This window comes from Xenopus laevis, chromosome 2S (genome assembly GCF_017654675.1).
Source record: "Xenopus laevis strain J_2021 chromosome 2S, Xenopus_laevis_v10.1, whole genome shotgun sequence".
NCBI lineage: Eukaryota > Metazoa > Chordata > Amphibia > Anura > Pipidae > Xenopus > Xenopus laevis.
Genome location: NC_054374.1, coordinates 68,591,723 through 68,616,721, shown reverse-complemented (window position 1 = coordinate 68,616,721; position 24,999 = coordinate 68,591,723). Strand labels below are relative to the sequence as shown.

General features: G+C 38.4%; 1 protein-coding gene across 1 annotated transcript; it reads right to left on the bottom strand.

The window, feature by feature from the left end:
- Positions 1-463: 463 nt before the first annotated feature.
- On the bottom strand, positions 464-5,797 carry oprd1.S (opioid receptor delta 1 S homeolog). Its single transcript, XM_018248733.2, has 3 exons — positions 5,305-5,797; positions 1,809-2,161; positions 464-1,170 (listed from the first exon to the last, which is right to left on the bottom strand). Exons 1-3 carry the CDS (start codon positions 5,538-5,540, stop codon positions 638-640), a joined length of 1,122 nt encoding a protein of 373 aa, XP_018104222.1. The 5' UTR covers positions 5,541-5,797; the 3' UTR covers positions 464-637.
- Between the last annotated feature and the right edge of the window lie 19,202 nt (positions 5,798-24,999).

Genomic DNA, 24,999 nt, shown 5'->3' with positions numbered 1-24,999 from the left:
ATGAGGAGATGAACAACATTTTGACCTGGAACAATTTGATTTCGATTTCCCTAAACCATAGTTTAGGAAAAAATAATTTTGCAGTCTGGAAAGGAAAGTGACCACTGAATTCCTGTCTGAATATATAGCTGCATTATAGCAGCTTTAAATGATGAAATATGAACGAAATGATTAAGTATAACTCCAAACATTTCTGAATGTTAATATCTGTAGATGTAGAGAAGAAAAAATAGTTGTATAGAGCCCCTGCCATTGAAACGATTTGTGGGCTAATTATCAAGCTTTCCATAATAAAGGGGTATGAAGTTCCTGTGTAATGACATTTATGTTGAGAGCAATCTTATTATTGGAGTGAAAGCTAAACATATCTTCTTCCATGGTGTGGTTAGTCTTCATGTATATTTCAGTACTTTGATTGTCAGCTCTGCAGAAGAATGATAAGTATGTAACAGTATGATAACGAAAGGGGAATATTCATAAAGCTTGTATCTGATTTTTCATTCATAAGTTATTGTCCTGTCCTTGGTAAGAAAATATGCTGCTAAAATTCAGTAGTGCTGGTAACCTGAGTGACTTCAGAATTCAAATCTTCTCCTCTGCGGCCTCTGGATCCTCTCCTTCGCCCATCCATGTCTAGTCATACCGGCTTGTCTGGAGCATGAGATTGGGCACAGGTGGACACTTGATCCCGGGTAGTGTTACGGGCTCTGCTAAAGCTGCTCTGCTCAGCACGAGAACGGAATGGAAGGCAAAACTCTCGAAAACATCTCTTAAAATTCTCATCCAAGAAGGCATAAAGGACAGGGTTAAGACTGCTATTTGTATAACCGAGGGCAATGCAGAAATGCCAGCTTGCTACAACATAAGGATTCCTCTTGTCGATGTCTACCATTGTCCACACAATGACAAAAATATGGATGGGTGTCCAGCAGATTATGAATGCAGCCACAATCACAAGGACCATGCGGGTTATTCGTCGTAAATTTCTATCTTTTTCCCTAGAGCCAGATAAAAGGCGGACACTGCGCAGGCGCAGGATCATCAGCCCGTAGCACATAGTGATTATCAAGACCGGTATGACAAAAGCGAATATGAAGACACAAATTTTAGTTACAGTGTCCCAGTACCAATCAGGACGTGGGAACTGGAGGGTACAGGTGATTGTTCCAGCTGTTGAAAAGAGGAAATAGGTATACATCAGTGTAATGTCCTCTCATCCTGGTCTATGGATATGCCAGGCATAAGATCCACCTCCCACCCTGTAGAGAACTTCTACTCTGTTCCATAATACTTTGTAATATTAGAATTATGTAAGGCAAACACAGGCCAACTTACACAAGAGAACAGATGTGAGGCAAGGGACCCTTTTTAATAGTTCAAAAAAGACTGCAAATGACCACAATAAACATTTTCTGCAATTACACCCCCTGTTTTTTTCAAAATGGTTTTGCCTTAGGTAGGTGCCTCTGCTGGAAACAAAAAAAAAGTGGAAAAAGAACAATCTTGTAAATATGAACAAAGTGACATTAGATGTTAACACCAAGCATACAACAAGGTGCTACGCCACACAGCTACTAGAGTCCTATAAATTTCAACACAACTAGAAAAAATGACATTATGAAAATATATATTTGACCATCACTCCTGTGAAAAAGTAATCTTTAATAGAGTATCTCTTCATGCTTACCAAGCCTTGTGACAAAAAAAAAAGGTTAAAAGACCTTCAGCAAGGCAAATATTATTTATGTGTTGTGTATAGTATATAGTAAATACTGCTATGCAGGGATGCCTGGCTCATACCTCCTTACCTTTGTTAGTCTTGGTCACTGCCATTACCATTATTGGAACCCCTATGACAGATGACAAGATCCAGATGCAAACGTTGATAGCTTTAGCCTTGGAGGGAGTTCGAAAATCCAGTGCTCGTACAGGGTGGCATACAGCAATGTAACGATCCACGCTCATCATGGTCAGTGTGAAAATACTGGTGAACATGTTGTAGTAGTCTATTGATAGGACCACTTTGCAGAGAGCTTCCCCAAAGGGCCATGTTTCCATAAGATACTTAGCACTCTGAAAGGGAAGGGTGCTAGTGGCTAGAGCATCAGCCAAAGCAAGGTTGAAGATGTAGATGTTGGTGGCTGTTTTCATCTTGGTATATCTGGAAAAAAGAATTAAAATAAAGCCCTTTATGTGACATTTTGTGACAAATGTGATATTCTGCTGCAATTGTTTGTTAGAACATTTCTAAAGAGAAGAATGGTCTTCTAATGGAAATACATGTTATAGACCAGTGATCCCCAACCAGTGGCTAACGGCAACATGTTGCTCACGAGCACCATGCATATTGCTCCCAGTTGCCTGAAAGCAGGTACTTATTTTTCAGTTCTTAGCTTGGAGGCATAAAAAACAGGTGTACTGCCATACAGAGCCTCCTCTAGGCTGTCAGTCCATACAGGAGCTACCACATAGCCAATCTTAGTCCTTATTTGGCACTCTAGAACTTTTTTATGCTGGTGTTGCTATCCAACAGTAGTGATCCTAGAGGGGGGCGGGCCCCCACCACTGCTATCCAACTCCTTTTACATTTGAGTGTGTTTCATGGGTAAAAAAAAAGGTTGGGTACCCTTGTTATAGCCTCTTTAAGCATATGAACGCCATTCCCATGTCCATTTATAAAAGTTTTTAAATCCTTTCTTAAAGGTATAGTTTACATTAAAGGGCCTATTTTAGAATGCTCAAGTGTTCGGACCTGAGTATATGGCTACTAAAACTATGCAAGAGTTTCTAAACTCTTGCATAGTTTCTTCATCAAAAAAACTCAGCTTCCTGTTGATTAGGGTTTTATGTCCCTGGAGCTGGCACTATAATCTGCCTAGTTTTTAGTTTTTTGTCTGGGAAAAAAATCTAATTTGTCAGGAAGCTGAGATATTTGAATGAAGAAACCACATAAGGGTTTAGGAACTCTTGTGTTGTTTTAGTATCCAAATGCTTGAGCCCAAAAGCTTGAAAGCATTGACGCATATCTCTATATCCTTTCTGTAGTTTAAACAGCTATTTAGTTGTTTTGTCTATCTTTCCCTAGCAACTGGGCAGTGATGATGAAGTCACAATCGAAGCTAAAGTGATGAAATAGAACAATAAAAAAGAAGAAGCCTCATAAATAATCAGCCTTCTGGTTGCTGGGGATCATTGATCCCAACCACTAGATAACATTTTTCTTTGCAGCCTGAAGAGAGGCAGAATAGGAAGGCAAACAATAGGTAAATCAATAACATACTGAAATTACTGTAAAGGTGAACGGCCCTATAAGTGAATATTAATGCAGAACATAAGCACCAGTCCTAACAGTTCTAGGAGAACCATAACAGTATCAGGGCTGAAGTAGGACTTAGAAGGTTGCAAATAGGAGCTTCTGGCTTTTGTCTGCTCCTAACTGATCTATTAATATGTTTCACTAAACAGCCACCTTCACTGCTTGCCCCAAGCTTAGGTAAACTATATAGATAACAACAATTTTGGAAAACTTAATGTTATCTTCAGAGTTCTATAAAATGATACCATGCTATACATTACTGCTTAACTCACTTAACTGCATACTAGGCATATATTAATATATATATATATTTATTAAGACTGTGGAAATCATGGCTAATTCCTAAGGAATGACTGAATTAAGAATTTCTGGTCTCTTCCTGAAATAACAGCAAAGCTAAAAGCTTTTGTATTTTTGGCTGCAGTGGATCCCACTTGTATAGTTGTTTCAGATCGCAGATCATTCAAGATTTGGGTCCTGAGCCAGACTGCAGGGCAAAGCCAACTGTTATGTTACATCAGGGACTCAAACACCATGAAGGTAGAGCAGAGGTCTAATAAAAGAAGAAATCACAGAGATTCCAAAAAAGTGAAATTGTATATTTAAATGTAAGATTAAAGCACTGTGTTAATTTAAAAGAAGTGGTTACATTAATGGTAATGTAAAGATTTGGAAGGGTAATTAACTGGAGGGCTAAAAACTAGAGTCAGGTTATATTGAGACCTATAGGGAATTATAGGTAGCGGTCATATGGAAGTGTAGGGGTAGTTAAATGGGATGTAAAGATGGGGGAGTATAGCAGTTTGCTATGGTTATGTAGAGAGGTAGTGGGAGTTTAAGGCAGAGGTTATATGGAAAGATTTCCTGGTATAAATAGTGGCTGAACTGCAACTTTCTATGGTTTTTAAAGCGTTGACTCTAAAATTCAGTACTTTTATAGTTTATAAAATTCTTGCACAATTGCATTTACCACTTTTCCAGTTCAGTGTTGCAATTTAAAGCTCAAAAAGCTTTAATACAAAAGAAGATGTGTAGAAAAAAAATCTGCAATTTGAATGAGTATAAATTTACAGGTCTCTCTAGGAACCTGAGACAGAACTTTAGTAGCTGGGGCAAGCAGTATTTCAATGTCAGTTGCTAATGAGGAAAGACAATGTCAAATGCAGTCATTGATTAAAGAAGTGCATTCTCTTTATCTGAGAGAAGGGGGGAGTTGTTTTCTTGTATGATCTGCTGCTGCTTTAGTCTCATTTCTGAGATACATGGAATACATACATTAAGTTCAAATATGTGATTAGGGATATAGTGAACTAGCTGCATGCTAGTTATGTCAGCATTATTACAACTAGCACTACATAATTGCCTTGAAAGAGAAAAACCAGTAACCCATATCAGTGCTCATTTACAAACATAAGAGCTAAAGTGCTATGTTTGGATGTATGCTATGCTAAAACCAATCCAATCAGTTATTAGCTTTTAACAGTCTACTACAAGTTACAAAATTAAAGCAAAGGTTTGTTTGGTTGCTATTGGCAATGGTATTTCTGCAATTTAGCAGGTATGTGTTCTAAATGAGTCATGTAAAAAAAAAAAAAAAAAAAAAATATATATATATATATATATATATATATACACTATATGTACATAACTTTGCCTATTATTTGATACATACATGTGCAATGTATAGGGATACATAATGAATGAGAAAATCCATAGCCTTTGCTAATCAAACCCAAATCTTGTGTAGTATAGTTTCTACTCAAGTTGAGTTGTTGAACTTTACTACATTGCATTGTCATAATCATAAAAGAGCAAACTCTCATAGCTCTATGTTCAATATAGCACAGAATGACCAACAACTACAGAAACTGCCACCTATTCAATGTCCCTATACACAAGTATTCAAGTACTGTATATACAGAAGTGAATGTGTATGCATGCCTAGCCATCAGGGCAAGATTATTGGACAGCTTCCCCTTCCCCCATACCTCACAATCCCATACATGACCAGGACATTGCCGAGAAGTCCCACTACGCAAACCACAGAATAAAGAGCAGTGATTGCCACTGCCATTATAATAGAAGCATGATTCCTGGAAACCCCTTGTCCTTGGGTAGTTTGGCTGGTATTGGGCAGGATTGATGAGGAGAGATTTTGAGTAGCATTGTAGGAGAGAAAGTCTGAGTACAGCCTAGATGTGGACAGTTCCAGTTCCAGATCCATATCCAAGCAGGGGAGAAGGTACTCGCTCCTGGTCTCTGCTGCACGGATTCTGAATAGAAGTGGTACCCGAGTCTCTGTTGCCAGGGAGACAGAAGAGAGGATGCCGAGGAGCGGATGATCAAGTCGAAGCAAACTGAGAGAATAAGAGGGAGTGGGAGAGAGAAAAAGGCACCCTCCCTTGTTGTCAGATCCTCCTCTTCTACCCACTTCATTCTCCTTTCCCCCTTCAATAGAGCCACCCCCTCACTCTTTTCTTTAATCCTCTTACCCACTCCCCCAAATCCTAGACATTCTGCCTTCCTGTCTTTATACTACTTAAGGTGCTTTGATTTTTTTACTCCTCTTATAACTTTACCAAACCTTTCTTATGTTCTATTTCTGTTACGTCTCACACTATCAATTCTCACTTCTCAGAGGCAGGATCCTCTTCTTCACCAATTTAACACATCTTCCATACATTGCTATTTACACATATAGCACATCCAAATAAAAGGCTACCATGTCATTTTCTTTCTAGCAAACCTGTATATTACTTACCATTTAGCCATTCCCACTGCACTTTTTCAATACCTTTATACTGAGTCTCCCCAAAACCACTTACTCTTGCTCTCTAACAGAGATTTGGTTATTTAAACTAGCATATTGCCTTGTCACTTATAAGGTTTAACATTCAGCCCTTTAAGCATTTATACCTCTTCATTAGGCAGGTAATCTGAACCCAGAGACCTACAATCCAGCTGTCTTTATCTATTATATTAGCCAGTAAAAACACTTCTGCTGTACTTCATCTCACATCAGTGCCCTCTGACAGATGTCATTAAAAACTTAATTCTTATTAAAGCTGAAGATACAATTTGCTTTGTATAAACAGAGGTCAGTACAGTGATGTAAAATACTCAACATTGTTTGTACACTAGTTATGACATGGTTCTATTATTTTAAGATCTCATTTCAGTTAAAATTAAAATTGCAGCAAACATCTCGATGGTTTTGACAGTGCAAGGTAAAAATCAGCATCTTAGTGATAACCTGCAGTTAATTTACATTTCTAAGCAGATTGCTGAGAAGAGCCTGCAGACCACCCCTGTGCCTTAAAAGCAGCTGCGCAATCTTGTATATACACAGTAAACAAGCCAATAAGTGACCAATCAATAGATCTATATACTGCTGTTTTGCAACACCCTTCTGTCTCTTCTAGCTAATATTACAGCCATAATTAAACTGAACTCCCTAAATGATACTGTCACCTAACAGCTGTGAAACACAGAGCTTACTGCATCATATCATTAGTATACTAAGCACCTGCACAGATGCTGCATTATCACTGGCACTCTTTGAATGAGATCCATTCTCACATCCTATTACTTTCTTATATCATGCTACTTTGCATATGTGCTGAGAAACATTGCCTTATGCAAAAAGCAATAGCAAGAGTTATGCTTCTTTTACTTTATAGGAACATTGTATGACGATAAAGTTAATTATATGTGCTGCCTTTTCAATTTGTATATTTGAGTGGGTGCTGCCATTTGCTTTATTTGGGCAAAACAAGACTTCTACATACACCAAACCCTTCTGGCTTCTAATTAGATGCTCTGGTTTCCTGTTAAGCTTACTAGACTACAGTTATTGTTTTCTTTTCTGGAAAATAAAATGCAGGCTTTCCTCTATTTGTTATTATCCTTTCCTATTTCCTGGAGAAAAGTATTACTTTGACAGGCCAAGCTTGTAAATTATGAACCAGGTGTCAGTCCTAGCTGCAACTAAATGCTCGTAAAGGATAACGTGTACCCTTATACTAGAACCAATCCAATGCTTAGGTAGCTTGGTACCATTAAGAAGAAAGGAGGCAATGGCTAATTCATGAGCGTGGAAATGCATGCTGCCACCTGCTTTATGAATGATATACTGGTGCTTTCATCTTTTATGCTGGTGGCATAAAAAGCAGCAGCTTGTTTATATAAACTATAGTAAGCTTTTGATGCAAAGACCCCTTTTTCACTAATGCAGCATAAATGTGTGTTTTATTTTCATTACTTTAAAACTTTAAAACATTTAGATTTTTTGGTGTTACTGTTACTTTAATAAGTGACCTATTAAATTTTGCCATTTTACATATATTACACTGAGCCACCATTTTGTAATAAACAGATACTAGGACTCCAGTGGATAAAGAATGACTCCTTTTATTCAGTAGGCTGCTAAAGTCACAAGGCCTGGTACATTTTGTGATTAATCATAGGAGCTTACCTACAACTATAAGATTTTTCGACCTTGATACTATGTACAAGTACACCACCCTCTAGTGGTATATTAACAAATGACTCTGTTTAATTGTATATCCTAAAGAAGTAAAATAGTGAATAACATGTAGACCTCATTAGGATCACATCTAACTAGTAATCCTTGGCTGACATGGATACGGATATTTTCAGCATTAAATGTGTAAATATAGCTTAATTTTAAAACTGTTAAGTACAATGCCAACTATTTTTCCTTTGTGCGAAAAATTGGCGTAATGTAAGAAAGGGTCCCTGTTTGCACATATAATTCACTATTAACACAAACATTGTTTTTTCTTGTGTAATGCTTTTGTGAGGGGAGATCATATAAAATAGCTTCTGGCAGCTATGGAGAATGGTGTAATAGAGCAATTTGTGTTAATGGAAAAAACTATGTTTTGTCCCGGATTTTCTTAAGCAACATGGATTTATTGATCAACCAATGTAGTGTTGTTCAGTAGCAATCCAGTGGGTATGCAATATATATATATATATATATATATATATATATATATATATATATATATATATATTTTAGGGATGCACCGAATCCAGGATTCGTTTCGGGATTCGGCCAAGATTCGGCCTTTTTCAGAAGGGTTCGGATTCGGGCGATTCTTTGTGTATGGCCGAACCGAATCCTAGTTTGCATATGTAAATTGTGGGGAGGGGGGAAGTAAACCAATTTTTTTCCACTTTTTCCTTTCCCGCCCCTAATTTGCATATGCAAATTAGGATTTGGATTCGGTTCGGAAAATAGTTGATTCGGTGTATCCCTAATATATATATATATATATATATATATATATATATATATATATATATATATATATATATATATTTCGATCCACCTCTGGACCTTTATCATTATTATTATTATCAGACTCTGAAGAAAAAATCCCTGTGTGCACCAGCATTTACTTATCTATATTTTGTAACTTCTGGGAGCATCAAGGTATGTGGCTGAACTACAAGTGTGTGCAGTAGCCTTGGAATATATATATATATATATATATATATATATATATATATATATATATATTATTATTTTTATTTTTTTTTATCTACAATGATAAGGCACCTTTGGGTTACTCTTATTGGGAAACCCCTTGCCCACACATAACACCTGGGGTTCCTGTTCTGGCGGATATCCCAACAGGGAACTGTGTCTTCACAGTTGAGTATAGAGCTGCTTGTCTATCTATTGTTATTACAGGGTTTCATTTTAGAAAACTGTGATTTAATGGATTATGCAGCACCTATTGAAGAGGACTTTGATGCCCAGTGTAAGTATTTTTCCTTTAGATATGTGGTTTTATATATTCAGCTCACTCCTTGAAAACGGTGAATATCCGTATAATCCATATAATACACAGGAGTTATGCATATCCTTATTATGTATTCTTAATATTATTGCACACCCTTTACCCCTCCTATGGTCTCATACTTTAAATGGGGTGCTTCACCTTATGTTATAGAATGGCTACTTCTAAGCAACTTTCCAATTTCCCTTAGTTTTTCCTTTTTTTTTTTATAGTTTTTTAATTATTTGCCTTTTTCTGACTCTTTCTAGCTTTCAAATGGGGGTCACTGACCACATCTGAAAAACAAATGCTCTGTATGGCTACACATTTACAGTTATTGCTAATTATTATTACTCCTCTATTAAGGACATCTCCTTCTCCTATTGATATTCCAGTGTCTTATGCATAGTAGTGCATGTTGCTAGGGTAATTTGGACTTTAACAACCAGGTTGCTGAAATTGCAAACTGGACAGCGGCTGAATTTATTAAAGCAACACAAATAATTTAAAAAAATGAAAACCAGTTGCAAATTGTCTCAGAATCTCTCTACATCATATGAAATGTTAATTTAAAAGTGAACAGCCTCTTTATTATGGTTATGAATCTCCTCTGTGACTCATAATATCCTTATATTTTATAAATGAGGGTGCATTATTCACTGTATAATTTTATGTGGGGTCACTTGAATGAGGACAGCATTCGGGCACAGGTGTAACTTCACTAGAGAAAGAGACAGACGCTAGCGCTCATTCGCACTCTATCGCCAGGCGAAGTTTCGCTCTGGTGAATGGACATTACTCCGCAAATTCACTAGACCAGACTTGCTATCGCCAGCTAAGACCAGGCGAAGTGCATTGGAGTGCATAGATCTTCCTCAATCTTTTAGTGAAAAAAGTTTCTAAGTCCCAAAAAACACTGACGTCTTCCTGCAAAAGTCCTTAAAATCTATTTTTGGGTAACCGGGTTTCCCCTACATTATCTAACATATGGAACATAAACTATACAGTGGGCTCACGTGTAGGGCATTATAAGAACTCTATTTTTTTATTAAGGTTTCCTGGACTTGTGTAATGTAATGTATCTGCTGCAACATATATGTCCATTCAACTTAATTTCCCACCGTATGCAAATTAGCCTGAGCGAAGACCTCTAACGAAGTTGCGCTAGGCATAATTGAACGCTAGTGCATCTTCAGTTTGATTGCCGACATAATGCTAATTAAAATTCGCCAGCGTTCGGCGCCCTGGACGCAACTTTGTATTTTAGTAAATTAGCATTGTCCTAGGAAATTTACACCTGGCGAAGTGTTGTGATTCCTGCGAAGCCACTTATGCTTCCATCCATTTAAATATGGAGGGTTCATACAGGTCATATGTATGTCTTTATTAGTGATGGTGAAGTTGCTGGAAGTGGCCGCTTATTAAAAATGTTCAAGTCCGAAAAGCAAAATAAAGACAAAAGACATTCTCTATTGTCCTAAAAATGAGCCCACCCTAAACAAATGTGGCTGAGCTTCAAATGGTTAAAAAGGTGTGAATAATATATATTTAACAGTTACTTTTAAACATAATATATGAAATAAAATGCTTTTTTTTAATACAAGATATGATGTCACTGACATAGGAATGTTGAGGACGTAGCTTCATCTTAACAATTCACCAGTTAACATCAGGCAAGGTAGACTCTGTCAAAAAGGGTAACATTTACACTTTGATAAATTTGCGGATTAATGAACGTTCGTCTGTGCGAAATTTGTCTGGCAAAATGGCACGAACAGTCTCTAAAATAGTGAATTGTCTTCTTCGTCTTTTAGTACATTTGTGAATTTGCTGTGAATTGTCATTTTGGCTAATTTTTTGCCAAGAAAACATAATTCGCCCTTTAGTAAATGTACCCCCTAGAGTGACTATAACAGAACTGTCCTTGCATGTACTTCACCTATTCCGGAACCTTTCTTTGTTCCAGGGCCTATGGAGCACCACTGTGCTTTCTCCAGCAAATCTGCAGCCCAAAGAGACTGAGCACATGGGACCTTCTCCTTTAATAAAATAGAATAATGATATCTACTGGAAAGTCACTGAACTGCTAGGACAATAATTTCACACAGGAAAAGGAAACAGCTTCCCTTCTATAACTGAGGACCCAATCAAGACGACTAAGTTATTCCCAGGGGACCAAAGGACCTAAAACCTTTACCCTCCTACAGATCTATGGCAGGGTGACACTGGGATATTGGGGAACTCCAAACAAAGATATTTCTGCTTTCAAATACATTACTGTATGTACACAATTATAGGCCTTACTAATCCTTTATTTATTGTGCTCTCTACTGGGTCACATTGAAATGCAACTCAGGACCTGCATACAGAACATCAAAATATTCATAGAAATGCTTTATTACATGGTCAGAGAACTGTCCTAAAAAAATACAGACGGGGAATATATTAGCTGATATATATAATGGCTTAAGTTTGGCATATACAAATACTTGCTGCTGTGCTGTTTATTTAATTAAACCCATCCTTCATGTGTTTTTACAGAGTTACCTCCAAGGACATCTTTAGGGGTAAAAAATCATAACAGGTTGTAATGTGTACCCCCTAATGGTGCTCTCCTACTATACTACTGTTTGTCAATAATAAACCATGGCATGATCAACCTTTCCCATGGGGGAAATATTGACTAACCAGACTGCCTCTTCATATTTCAAAATCAAAGGCAGCTCCCCTGCTGCTCTAGCTTATTAGCTGATCTTGACACAAAGATATGTTCTATACTCACTATTCCCCTTCCTTCCATGATACATGAAGGATTGTCAGTGTCCTCTTGTGGCACTGTGTGTATGTGTTGTATATAATGTGTATATTTACTGAAAGATTCACTAGAAGCAGGTACCTGAAATATGTGCCAAGAGCAGCAAGTGCCTATGTGCAACTCCACATAACAAGATCAAGCAATATCATTTTGTCATTTCCCTTTGCCAACCCCAGGGCAATCTGAGATAAACTCAGAAAGTATAAAACACTGATGCTCATATTGAATTATTTCTCTCACTGGATCATAGTCAGATCTCCTCCAGGCAACTTCCATATCCCAATGCGCCTACCATCTCCATTTGTCTTTGCCTTTTTTTCTTTTCTCATTTTGCTTTATCTCTTTCTTTTTTTTTTTTCTTTTTTTTCTCCTTATTTAATGCTGTTGTCGATCTTTCTCATGTATGCTTTTTCCTATGCCCTTTCTCTTCACCTCTTTTCTCCCTGTAGTGTTCCATGGTCCCCCTCTGTGACTTATTTGCCTTTTGCACTGACACTTCCTTTGTCTCCTGCCTCAGTTTCTTATCTGACATCCCATAAAGTAAGATACTTAACACATTCGGCAAGATATATAAAATGTCATCACACATACTCGAACATCCGCACAACAGGAAAGCACAAGAAAAATTACAGATGGAATGAAAGGTTAATAGCTGTCCAATCAGATATGTTATAGAGGTGAATGGGGAGGAGGATTTGTTGTATGTTCCTGTAATCTAATAAACAGAGCAGAGCGGTTATTAAGATTTATTCTCTGCTCTCCACCCATCATACATGGAACATCCTCCTATTGCATGATCTTGGGGATTACTATTTCAGATTACTAGCATCTAGACAGTCCCACAGCTGTAAGAAATTCAATTCCAATTTAAATTGGACACAAACCCAGAGCCTTTTTAACTCTTGCTAAACCAGAAGAAGATATCCTCTGGAATTGTGAGCTCTACCATACTAGTGGCTGATAATGTGGTCAGAGCTATCTGTAAGGGACCAGACAGGGCATGAAACCCAGGTCCCACCATATATTGAAGCTCAGAGAAATTGCAAGATTGTAACAGTAGGATGAAATAGCAATGGCAGCACTTTCTATTAGTGTTTCCTAATTGCGGCTCTTTAGGCCATCATTACAATTTACACCACCCTTTTACTGTTGGGGGGTACTGAGAATTGTAGAGCAACAGCACCTAAAGGGTCATAGGTTAGACAATTTTGTGGCCCCAGGAAATCTATTTTGCCCTGCCAGTTCTAAACCCTGACGTATAATCTGTAAGTAATCTGTTTCTTGGCAGGAGATTCATGCAGGAGAAAGACATAGTGTAATTTTGCTGAGTAACTCTGTAGAGAGAACATACAAGGTAGTATAGTTGGCATAACACAGACATGGTTATTTCTACCCTTTACATGCACTCAGAAACAGATTCTGACAATGTAGTGTGGGAGCTCTGCTGGGTACAGGCAAGATTCCATATCAGTTTATGGTCTGTAGATTGTTGTAGTGCTATGTTTTCCTTCCCTACTTCTCAAAGACCCCTGCAGAGCTCGCAAGTGTAACTGCTATGCAGCCAGCATTGAGTGTTACAGCTCTTGTAAACCCTGATTTTTCCAGCTCTCCATCATGTGGCAGTGTAACCTGCCAAGCCAGGAAACAACCCTTTGCTGCAAGACAAAATTTGGGGTATATTTATCAAAAAGTGAAGTTAGAGATCGCCACAGTCCTCTACAGCAAAATTCCGCCACTCTCTGTTCATTTCTATTGGATTTTGAAAGGCGTATTTTTCAATGGGTGAAAGTGAAAGTTCATCTTTTGATAACTACGCCTTTCAAAATCCAATAGAAATGAATGGAGAGTGGCGGAATATAACACTAGAGGACTGTGGCGATCTCTAACTTCACTTTTTGATAAATATACCCCAAAGCACAATCCCCCATATGCAATAAAAGGCACTAAGTTTGCCCAGGAGCAGTAACCCAGAACAACCAATAAGATGTTTCCTTTTAAACAGGTGACTAGTAAATTCTACCTGCTGAATTACTGCTCCTGGGCACACTTAGCAGCTTTAATTAAATTACCCCCAATATGCCTAATGTGGCGGGGTAAAGGTCGCCATATATGGGCAGATTGCATCTGCTAATTCTGGTCCTTTAGATCAATTCAACAGATATCTGCCCACATATATGGTGCCCTCCAATGGGTCCACCTGACCAATATCTGGACAGATCTGGCAGGTCTGATTTTCCCATCGGATTGAGGACTGTATCGGCAAGTTGTAATCGAATCATTTGTCCATGGGGCCAACAATCCGATTAAGCCTGATTTCACCCATCTTAGGCACGTATCTCGGGGGAAAAGTTCTACTTGTCTGGAGAGGTCACCAAAGAGCAGATCTTATAGTGTATGGCCACCTTAAGCGAAAAGCTTGCAGATTGTGGCAATGCGATGTAACCCATTCGTCACCAGAAAGAGAACCTTGCTCTGTTAATGTGTACCCCTTTATTGCCACACAGAAATCTCCACAGATCAACCTTCTTTTTGACATAAAGACTTCTCTGCAGATTGGAAATGACTGTCATGTTTCTATGTCACTGTCATAAATGACATAAGTAGAATGTTATGCCAAACTTGCAACCTGACAGATTAACACTTACTTTACCAAACAGCGACAATACAAAACATTTGTGCGACTCTTTGTTTTGAATAAGTAATAATTTGTCACTCTGAAGAATGGGCAAATAAATGCATCAATGAAAATTACATTTTCTAAAGTACATGTGCTTAATTGCACTCATCTAGTACTGAATCACCAATATGCCGGCTGTACATAAAGAAATGAGGGAGCCTGCATGGGCAGAAGGAGGGCATGACTGTAAGGCAAGGGGGGAGAGGAAGGAAATACAAGTATAGGAAGCAGTAAAAGGTTAGCATAGGGGGGTTGGGGGGATAAAAGAGAGTGCGGGGAAAAAGCCACTTCCTTTTCCTACCAGCAGACGATTCAGAGATCAGGAGCAGGGCCACCCTTCCCTCCCCTTTTCTTTCTTTTCAAGAGAACACGGAGTCCAAATGGTAAGCAATTAAGGAATTTGTGGCGGAGGGGGACTTCGAGGAAGAACAGGTGAGTTAAAAGTGTAGTTACTTGTCACAGCGTTGGTGTAGTCCTTGGAAAACAGGGAGTTAAAAGGAGGAACTATGACGGGTTCTGGAGAGAAGAAGGAACAGTGTATAACTGGCCAACTTGGGTATTGGGTCCCCTGGTTTAAAAAAATTTAAAATACCATTGAGTCGGTGTACTGCGGCTGATGGTTAAACAAAAAGTCATGAAGGGTGCAGCGGTACGGAGGTACCGTGCTCAGGATGGTAATCCCAGGACCATCTGCTCAGGGCAATCAGGACAGGTAAAGAAATAATTAGGGTTAAAAAATTGATGGAATGTTATGTATGTTATAATGCAATTGTGTTGTAAAATGGTTAATAACAGATTATTGGCGGTTAAATGTTTTGAGCATGAAAAGTTGATAAGGATGCTCCGGCCATTATTATCCAACAAAGACTGGTGTTGTCTGATTTTGTTGGGAGAAAAGGCTTTGGAGGACAAGGTCGCAGACAAGGGGGTGAGTTGATCGGTAAGGTCCACTATATTTCCTCCACTCCAGGCCTTTCACAGTCGTGCATAATGGGAAAAACTACACAGTATTTCCAGGGACTCCTTTGTGTGTTGCACCTATGGGCAGTCCTACATGCTACTACTCGTAAATAAGTGGCAGGTTCCAGTGGATGCCACTTAGAAGATACTACCCGCTGGCAGCGCAGGCAGACATATCCACGGGAAGTGTTAGGGTTAATATCAATTTGCAGTTTTATTTAAACATACACAGTGGTTACAATTAATGGGTGTACGGTAAACTAACGAGTTTCGTGCCCAAAGACTCTGAGTGAACTCTGAGGAAGTGCCCAGTCTTTGGGGCACAAAATGCGTTAGTTTACCGTACACCCACTTATTGTAACCACTGTGTATGTTTAAATAAAGCCGCAAATTGATATTAACCCTACAGCTTCCCATGGATATGTCCGCCTGCGCTGCCAGCGGGTAGTTTCTTCTAAGTGAATTCAAGTACTCGGTTGGAGTTACCGAGATCCTGCGATAGCTGCAGCGGACGAGGTGAGACGGAGGAAGAGTAGAGAGCTCCGCCATCAACTCTTCTTTGCAAACATTGGCATACCATTGGATGCCAGCTTGTGATTCAGGAAGTGGAGACAAAGATTGCTCTTATATTTAAAAATGGTAACGTTCTGGAATTCTTGGTAAGAAAATTGCACCAATGTTTAGAATGTTGCACATCTGGGGCTGATTTACAAACATTGTGCTGTCAATCAAATAGTTTTGAGCAGTCCCTTATAAATTGAAAATAAAAGAAAATACTTCATTGGTTGCTACTGAAAACAGTACTTGTTCAAGTTAGCACCTATGTTAGGAAATAAACCCTTCGCTCTGCATCACAAAGTTTTAGGGTTCTCTCTCTTATATAAACAAACACATTTCTCAGTCTTTTTCACACGGTATATTTCTTAAGCCACACAACCGTTCTCTCTTCCTACACACTGGTAAGGCTGATAATCAATCATGTTTGTATGATGTTCGTGCTTGTCTCATTGTTATCCTTATATTATGAACATGCTACACCAATTTTCAGTGCTGTACATTGTGCATTAATGTATTTATTCTCTGGCCTTTACCTGAGCTGTAGATACTATAACCATTTCTCTGTCAGATAAAGAATGCCAGTGGTTATGTTTCCCAGCACATACAGTTATGATTTAAAACATAAAATAAAAAATTAAATCTTCCCACACAAGTCTTGTATAAGATTCTAGGCATAGCAATGATTTCCCTTCTATCTGCATTTCTCCATTGTTCTTTTCTTGCTTCTCCTCTCTCCTTCTCTCCATTCTCCATCCACTACCCCATCTGCCCCTTTCCTCTTCTCTTTCTTTTTCTTTCCCTCCAATTTCCTCTCCCTCCCTGTCACATTGCCCAGCACTCCCCCCTTAACATCTCCCCCTGAGCTCTTAACATCTCAGATAAAAGACGGAGTGCCGCATTGAGTGAGTGACGCTCTCCTTCCGCGTGGGAGCGTGGGAAGATAAAAGTGACATGTTTAGGGTTATTAAAATATTTTAAGCTCGTTTTCTTAAGCGATTGATTGGTAGTTAACCCTATAAAGAATAGAGATCTCCAGTTTGCTGCATTGCTAGGGTTATTTACATGATAAGAATTGGTGGCAATTTCATCCAGACCAACCATGGACAGGTAAGAGGTGACTGACACACACTAAAGAGTTCTTGGACAGAGGAAGCAGTGGAAGGTTATGCTGACATTTCAGAAGTCACTGTCCTCCATTGCACATCCCTTTATTCTGTAGGGATTTCTGGCAGGGATAGAGTTTAACATTCACAAGCAATGTGGGACTTGCTTTCGCTCACCTGGGACCTTTGAAGGCATTTAATTAATTTAGGTGTCTTTCCTGTCCCATCTCATTCTAATGACAAGTGACAAGGACATCCGAGGTCATTATAACAAATGTTAATTACTGGCATATACTATAGTGAAATGTAACATATACATTGTACAGATGGTATGGAAAACTACTGATTTGGAACTACTTTTGGACAATGTTCCAAAAAAAATAAGGGTTTTACAGTTTTAGCCATAGCCAGTAGAACACAGGACAAAAAACGGTCTTTTTACACTTTTTACTCTTAATGATTAAATGCTATAAGTTTAATGACCAAGGACATAGAACTTTTACAAAGCAATCTTCTGGGATTTCGAAGCTTCCTTTCATTAAGTAAATGTCAGCATGAAGAAGGAACCTCAGAGTCCTGAAACCTTGGTTTACAATATTTCTATAGAAGTTGTTTCTGTTATTAATCTGTGCTATTGGTGCCTGTGTGCTTTCCTCTTTTCCCTATGGAGGTTACAGCAAGGTTATTGGATCAGAATGGGCCTGCTCATGCTGAAATGTTAAAGCTCATTTAGACAGTTGTTGTCGTTTTCCTTGAAACAGACATTTACAGTTCAAATGAAACTCATTTTATATGAACAATTTCATTTTTATAAAGTTTGCCAGGCAGCAGCTTCTGTTTTAGGGCACTTTCATATGAAAACCTGCCACTGCTGATTGCAGTAGGAATTAAATGTCTGTGGTGAGAAGGAGGTTTAAAGTAGAGGCCTGCAACTGAACTGCTGGGATTTACAATTGGGCCTCACAGTACACAGATCACAGTTTACTATAATTACTGTATTTAATGGTTGCTGCCTTATTACTGGTTACATGTATGATTGCATATAATATTTAGCAAGTGCAAGTTACAGTGTTATTTAGTCTTCCTTAATGGTAATAATCAAACAAGTACTCCTGAGCAATGGTTCCCTGCTTCTCCTTAGCAACAGGGCCAATAGGAAGGGATCTGGTTATAGGCAGGCATCCTTACTATGGGGAAATATAACCTATACTTAACCTATACAAATTCTGGTGTTTTACCCCAAAATCGTGAAAATCTTGACCTCGTGAATCGCGAAAATCTGTAAACCTGTGGAAATTAGTGTGAGGAATTCCGGAGTTTTGCACACACTGAAACACATCAGGGGCCATCTTGGGTTTTCAGGAAGAGGTATCTTTAAAGTGGAGACATTACGAACAGGCTTTAGGATTCAACACTAAGGGGCAGATTTACTAAGGTTCGAGTGAATTTTCGAAGTACAAAAAGTTCCAATTTCGAAGTAATTTTTTGGATACTTCGACCATCGAATAGGATACTACAACTTCGAATTTACTTCGACTTCGATTCTAAGTAAAAATCGTTTGAATATTCGCCCATTCGATAGTCGAAGTACTGTGTCTTTAAAAAAACTTCGACTTCAATACTTAAATACCAAATTAAACCTGACGGATTGCTATGTTAGCCTATGGGGACCTTCTATAAACTTTTTCTAAATCTTTACACATCGAATAAAAATCCCTCGATCGTATGCTAAAATCGTTCGAAACGTTCCATTTTTATTCGATCGAACGATTGCCAAATTCTGTGAAAAAACTTCGAATTCAATATTCGAATTCGAAGTTTTTCAATTCGATGGTTGAATTTTTAAGTTTTTTGTACTTCGAAATTCGACCCTTGATAAATCTGCCCCTAAGGGTCGAATTTCGAGGTGAAGTGAAATATACTTTCGAATTTTCGAAGTGAAATATACTTCGAAATTCGACCATCGAATGGCTATACTTCGACTTTGAATATCGAAGTCAAAGTTTTTTTTACCGAATTTGAGCGTTCTTCAAGTGAAAGTTCTTTTCCTCTACCCAGACACTGCCCAGAATTAGACAACATGTTATCTGCAAAAACCCCTAGATCCTTCTCATTTAAAGGAGAAGGAAAGGCAAAGGATAAATAGGCCTCTAATCAAAGGCTTTTACAAATAGTACTTACACAGCCTTTGAAAATATTAATCCGTTCAATGGACAGTAAGCTGTTCCTCTCAAACGCAGACTGCAGTGGCAGAGTGGGGTGACGTCACGCTTTGCAGAGGCATCTTGTTTCAGGCTGCCAGAGGCAGCCTCGATGTGCATTGTGTACAATTAACATCCACTGCGCAAGTACAGTGGGTGCTTCCTTTCCTCAAGCCATGATGACGCGCATAGTAATCAGCATATGCGATTGTTTTTTTTTCTTGCGCATGCGCATTAATAACTAAGAAGTACAGGAAGAGGGCGCACCTGCACTAATATGGCGCCTGCGTACATATTGAACCGTTGCGCACAGTAACATCGGTTATAATGGATTTCATCAGCGCAATGGCAATTCCAATATAGCGGTTCAGGAGGTCTGGGGGAGTACTATATTATGAGCAAGGTATGGTTTTTCTCCTTTCCTTCTCATTTAAGGAAACTCCCAACACACTGCCATTTAGTGTATAACTTGCATTTATATTATTTTTGCCAAAGTGCATAACCTTGCATTTATCAACATTGAACCACATTTCCCAGTTTGCTGCCCAGTTTTCCAATTTAGTCACATCACTCTGCAAAGTGGCAGCATCCTGCATGGAACCTATAGTTCTGCACAATTTTGTATCATCAGCAAAAATAGACACAGTACTTTCAATGCCCACCTCCAGGTCATTAAAGGGATTCTGTCATGGTTTTTATGATGTAATTTTTATTTCTAAATAAAACTGTTTACACTGCAAATAATTCACTCTACCATATAAAATTTCATTCCTGAACCAGCAAGTGTATTTTTTTTTAGTTGTAATATTGGGGTGTAGGCAGCCATCTCAGGTCATTTTGCCTGGTCATGTGCTTGCAGAAAGAGTGAAATCCAGCACTTTAGGATGGAACTGCTTTCTGGCAGGCTGCTGTTTCTCCTACTTTTTGTAACTGAACATGTCACAGTGGGACCTGGATTTCACTTTTGAGTGCTGTTCTTAGATCTACCAGGCAGCTGTTATCTTGTTTTAACGAGCTGTTATCTGGTTACCTTCCCATTGTTCTTTTGTTAAGATGCTGGGGGGGGGGGGGTGATATCACTCCAACTTGCAGTACAGCAGTAAAAAGTGACTGAAGTTCACTAGTCACATGACTGGGGCCAGCTGGGAAACTGACAGTATTTCTAGCCCCATGTCAGATTTTAAAATTAGTTATAAAAAAATCTGTTTTCTCTTTTGAGAAATGGATTTCAGCACAGAATTCTGGAGCAGCACTATTAACTGATGCATTTTCAAAAAAAATTGTTTCCTATGACAGTATCCCTTTAATAAACAAGTTGAAAAGCAAGGGACCTAGTACAGAGCCCTGTGGTACTCCACTAACAACACTGGTCCAATTAGAATATGTTCCATTTACCGACACTCTTTGTAAAATATCCTTCAGCCAGTTCTCTATCCAAGTACAAATACTATGTTCCAGGCCAACATTCCTTAAAGGGATACTGTCATGGGAAAAAAAAAAATTTCCAAAATGAATCAGTTAATAGTGCTGCTCCAGCAGAATTCTGCACTGAAATCCATTTCTCAAAAGAGCAAACAGATTTTTTTATATTCAATTTTGAAATCTGACATGGGGCTAGACATATTGTCAATTTCCCAGCTGCCCCAAGTCATGTGACTTGTGCTCTGATAAACTTCAATCACTCTTTACTGCTGTACTGCAAGTTGGAGTGATATCACCCCCTCCCTTTTCCCCCCAGCAGCCAAACAAAAGAACAATGGGAAGGTAACCAGATAACAGCTGCCTGGTAGATCTAAGAACAACACTCAATAGTAAAAACCCATGTCCCACTGAGACACATTCAGTTACATTGAGATGGAAAAACAGCAGCCTGCCAGAAAGCATTTCTCTCCTAAAGTATCCCTTTAATTTAACCAGTAACCTTCTGTGTGGCACTGTATCAAATGCTTTAGCAAAGTCTAAGTAGATCACATCCACTGCCATCCTAGTTCTCAGTTTTCTTTGACCCTGTTATGTATGTGCTGGTCACAGCAAAAGTGTGCTGGCTGCATGTAACGAAGAAAATGGATAACCATCACTAAAAAAAGACTATTTGCTCCTATTTCTGTGCTGCACCGGCTCAACTGCACATAAAATAGCAATTGAAGTCACCCTTACACAGGTTTATTTTTAACATAATTAAAAAGGTGCAACTCAGAAGCACAGATAAGGCAAACAACTGTAAAAAAAACACATTTTGCATGTATTTTCTAATACATATTTATGGATGTAACAATTTTTTTAAACATAGTATAGAGTCTAAGGGGCAGATTATTATTTGGTGTAAAAAATGGCAGAATAATTCCCCACACATTGCCATGTAAAAAAAATAGCATAAAAATATTTAATGTGCTTTTTCTTTAAGCAACTTCTGCCTCAACATACATACAAAGGTCTGAAGCAGTGTAAAATAGCAGCGGCAAATCTGGTGTTTGCATGGCCCAAAATAAAACAAACTTTAATAAAATCGTCATTTATTTTACACAGCTTTTACACAGTTTTTTCTGCAAATTTTATTTTGCACAACATAATAAATATGCCCCTTAATGTTATCTGGGTGCTATACTGTTAAAGGGGTGGTTCACCTTAAACTTAATTTTTACTATTTTATAGAAATTGTTTAACTGCCCTTCATTTGATCTTCTTTATAGTTTTTGAATTATTTGCTTGTTCTTTTGACCCTTTCCACGTTTTAAATGGGGCTCACTGATTCCCTCTTAAAAACAAATAATCTGTAAGCAGAGCCGGGCCAACCCAGCCAGGCGCCCTAGGCAACCTGGCTGGGCACGGTGCCGGCTGCGTGTGCATGCGCGAAAGTGCACTCGAGCGCACATGCGCGAAAGTGCGCTCAGTCACGCATGTGCAAATTTACATGCGCTCGAGCGCGCATGCGTGAAAGTATGTGCGCACATGCGCAGAAGCGCATTATTACAAAAAAATATTAGTGGCAGTCGGGGAGAGACAGGAAAGGAGAATGGGGTAGGCGTCAGAGCAGGTACGTGCCTGGCGCCCCCCCCCCCAGCTTTGTGCCCTAGGCACGTGCCTACTCTGCCTACCCCTAGTTCCGGCCCTGTCTGTAAGCCTACAAGTTTTTGTTATTGCTACTTGTATTACTCGTCTATACAGGCCTCTCCTATTTATATTCCAGTCTCTTATTTAAATCAATGCATGACTACTAGGGTAATTTGAATATAAGAGTTCCCTTTTCCTACTTTTTGTCCTTTGCACTTGTCCCACAAAAGTAAATGAGCTCTAATATCCTATAAAAGAGAACACAATCCTTATATCTATTTAACATTTATTTCACATTAGATAATTTCATGAATTAATTTTCCCCCAGAACTGTTGGAATTATTAACTGATCTTTGCCTTTCCCAGCCAACTGCTTGAATCTATAGGGCTGACATAATAAAGGAGCCAGACATGCAATGTGATAGGCAGCTGCAGCATGTTTATTTTTGGCTCTTGAACCTGTGCCTGAGAATTGGCATATTAATCTCTGTGGTTAGGGCACTGTGCAGAGGTCATAGTGCTCTAAATAATGAGCCCTCAATGAGTTGGGAACTGATTTAACTAGCACATGTACACAAACATGAACACAGGTTTTTGCTTTTGCCATAACTGATCCATGTAAGACTTAATGAAGCTATTGATACTGCTGACAATAAATCAGGCAGTATTGATAAATATAATTTCCTATGAAGTTGTAAATAGTATAGTGGTAGAATCTAGCACACAGGGTAAAGAGCAGAAATGTGGTTGCAATACAGCTCTGTAATGAATGTCTCACATAGGCAAGTACAGGAGACCATTATATCTTGCACCATTCAGTGTTCCCTAGTTGGATATAGGAGGTGCCAGGGAGATGCCCATGTATGGGCCCCAGCTGGTTAAAATACTGTATTAATAGGAGAATTCTGGATCCCAAAGATGTGTCTAGGGCAGGGTGCAAAATAACAGGTTACAAACATGGTGGGTTGTACTTCTTTTATGGACCTTGCCCCCTACCCCATATGTGAAGGCTTATTTATTCAAGGTTGAATTTTAGTGGTTTTAAAAGGTTTTTGAAACTATGACTAAACTCACAAACTCTAAAATCACTATTGTTATTGAATTTATCAAAAGATCCAAATATAAAAAGTATGAACAAATAAAGCACCGAATGAACAAAAAAAAGTACAAATAACTCAAAAATCTCTAAAAAGTCAAGTTTTTTTGGACAATTTCTAGCTGAAAAAAAAATCCAAAAACCGAATAGATTTAAAGAGGTCCAATAAGATCAGCGTAGCTCCCATTGACTTCTATAGGACCTCAACAACCTTTACTGGGCAAAGTCCTGCATTAGAGGTTTTCGTGGTTTGTACACTGAATAAATCTCACGTTTTTAGAGCTTTTAAGAAGTGTAGGACAACTACAAATTTTTTAAGATTCGTGGTAAAAAAACACACAAATAGATTGTTCATAAATTGGCCATTCAGTATATGAGGCATTGTGTCCCTTAGGGGATCTAAACTCAAACAAATTGTTTAATTTAAACTTACTCAGAGTACTTCTCTGAGTACTCAGTTTGACTGCAAATTGGGTATTGTGAATGAATGGCCATTGGTCAGGTCCAGATTCTATTTTTTCACCTTATTTATGACTCACTAGTCTTGATCTGAGACTATTTGATGCACTTATATCAGCAACGGTAGGCTCAGATGATGGGGCCATTCCTTGGTAAAATGACTAACTGGAGCAACAGTCACCATTTCACCCCATATCTTCTATTTTCTACCACTGTTTCTGTTCTTTTGTTTCATTTTCTTATTTGATCCTTATTTTAAAATTCCTCCACATTTTTATGTTTCCATCCATATACAACTTCTGTTTCTCATGCCACTTTGCCACACTCCCTGAAATCTTCCATGTTTGTTTCTTTTCCTTAAATATTTTTTCATTTGCTGACTCTTTCTAGAATGTTGTATTGTCTTTCTCACACATTTCCCCCTCTACAGCATACACAACAGTTCACTCTTGTTTGTCATCTCAATTCACATTGCAGCCCCTAGAGAGAGACTGTACAAGGCACAGTGCATGCAAGGAGTTAAGGTCAACCATTGATCGAGTCCAACCCTTTCTTCTATAAACTCTAATTATACTGGGTAAATGTACCTTTCAAAAATATGTATTGCTTGTAAAGATATTTCAGACATATAACATGTCAAGCTAAAACTAAAAAAAGATATGTTTACCGGTAAGTGGAAAGTAATGTATGTTTTTTTCAATTCAGAGCAAAAAATATACCAAATTTATAAGCAAGAAATGTTCCTGAAATAGGATGACAAGACTCAGGCCAAGTGAACTTTAAACATTCACATTCATTTTCTACAAATTTACACTTTTACATATCATTGGCAGCTCATACAATGGTTTAATAGTCCTTTAAAAGTCAAAGGATCAATAGTGCACATTTGTATACTATATACCTTTAGATTAAGTAAATCAAGTACAGGTAAGGGACCGGATATCTAGAATGCT

Coding starts and splice junctions, on each gene's coding strand:
- oprd1.S (XM_018248733.2), bottom strand. CDS start 5,540: ATGGATCTGGAACTGGAACTGTCCACATCTAGGCTGTACTCAGACTTT. Junction 2,162..5,304: donor GTCATGTATGGGATTGTGAG/GTATGGGGGAAG, acceptor TCTTTTTTCCAG/ATATACCAAGATGAAAACAG. Junction 1,171..1,808: donor AGTGACCAAGACTAACAAAG/GTAAGGAGGTAT, acceptor TCTTTTCAACAG/CTGGAACAATCACCTGTACC.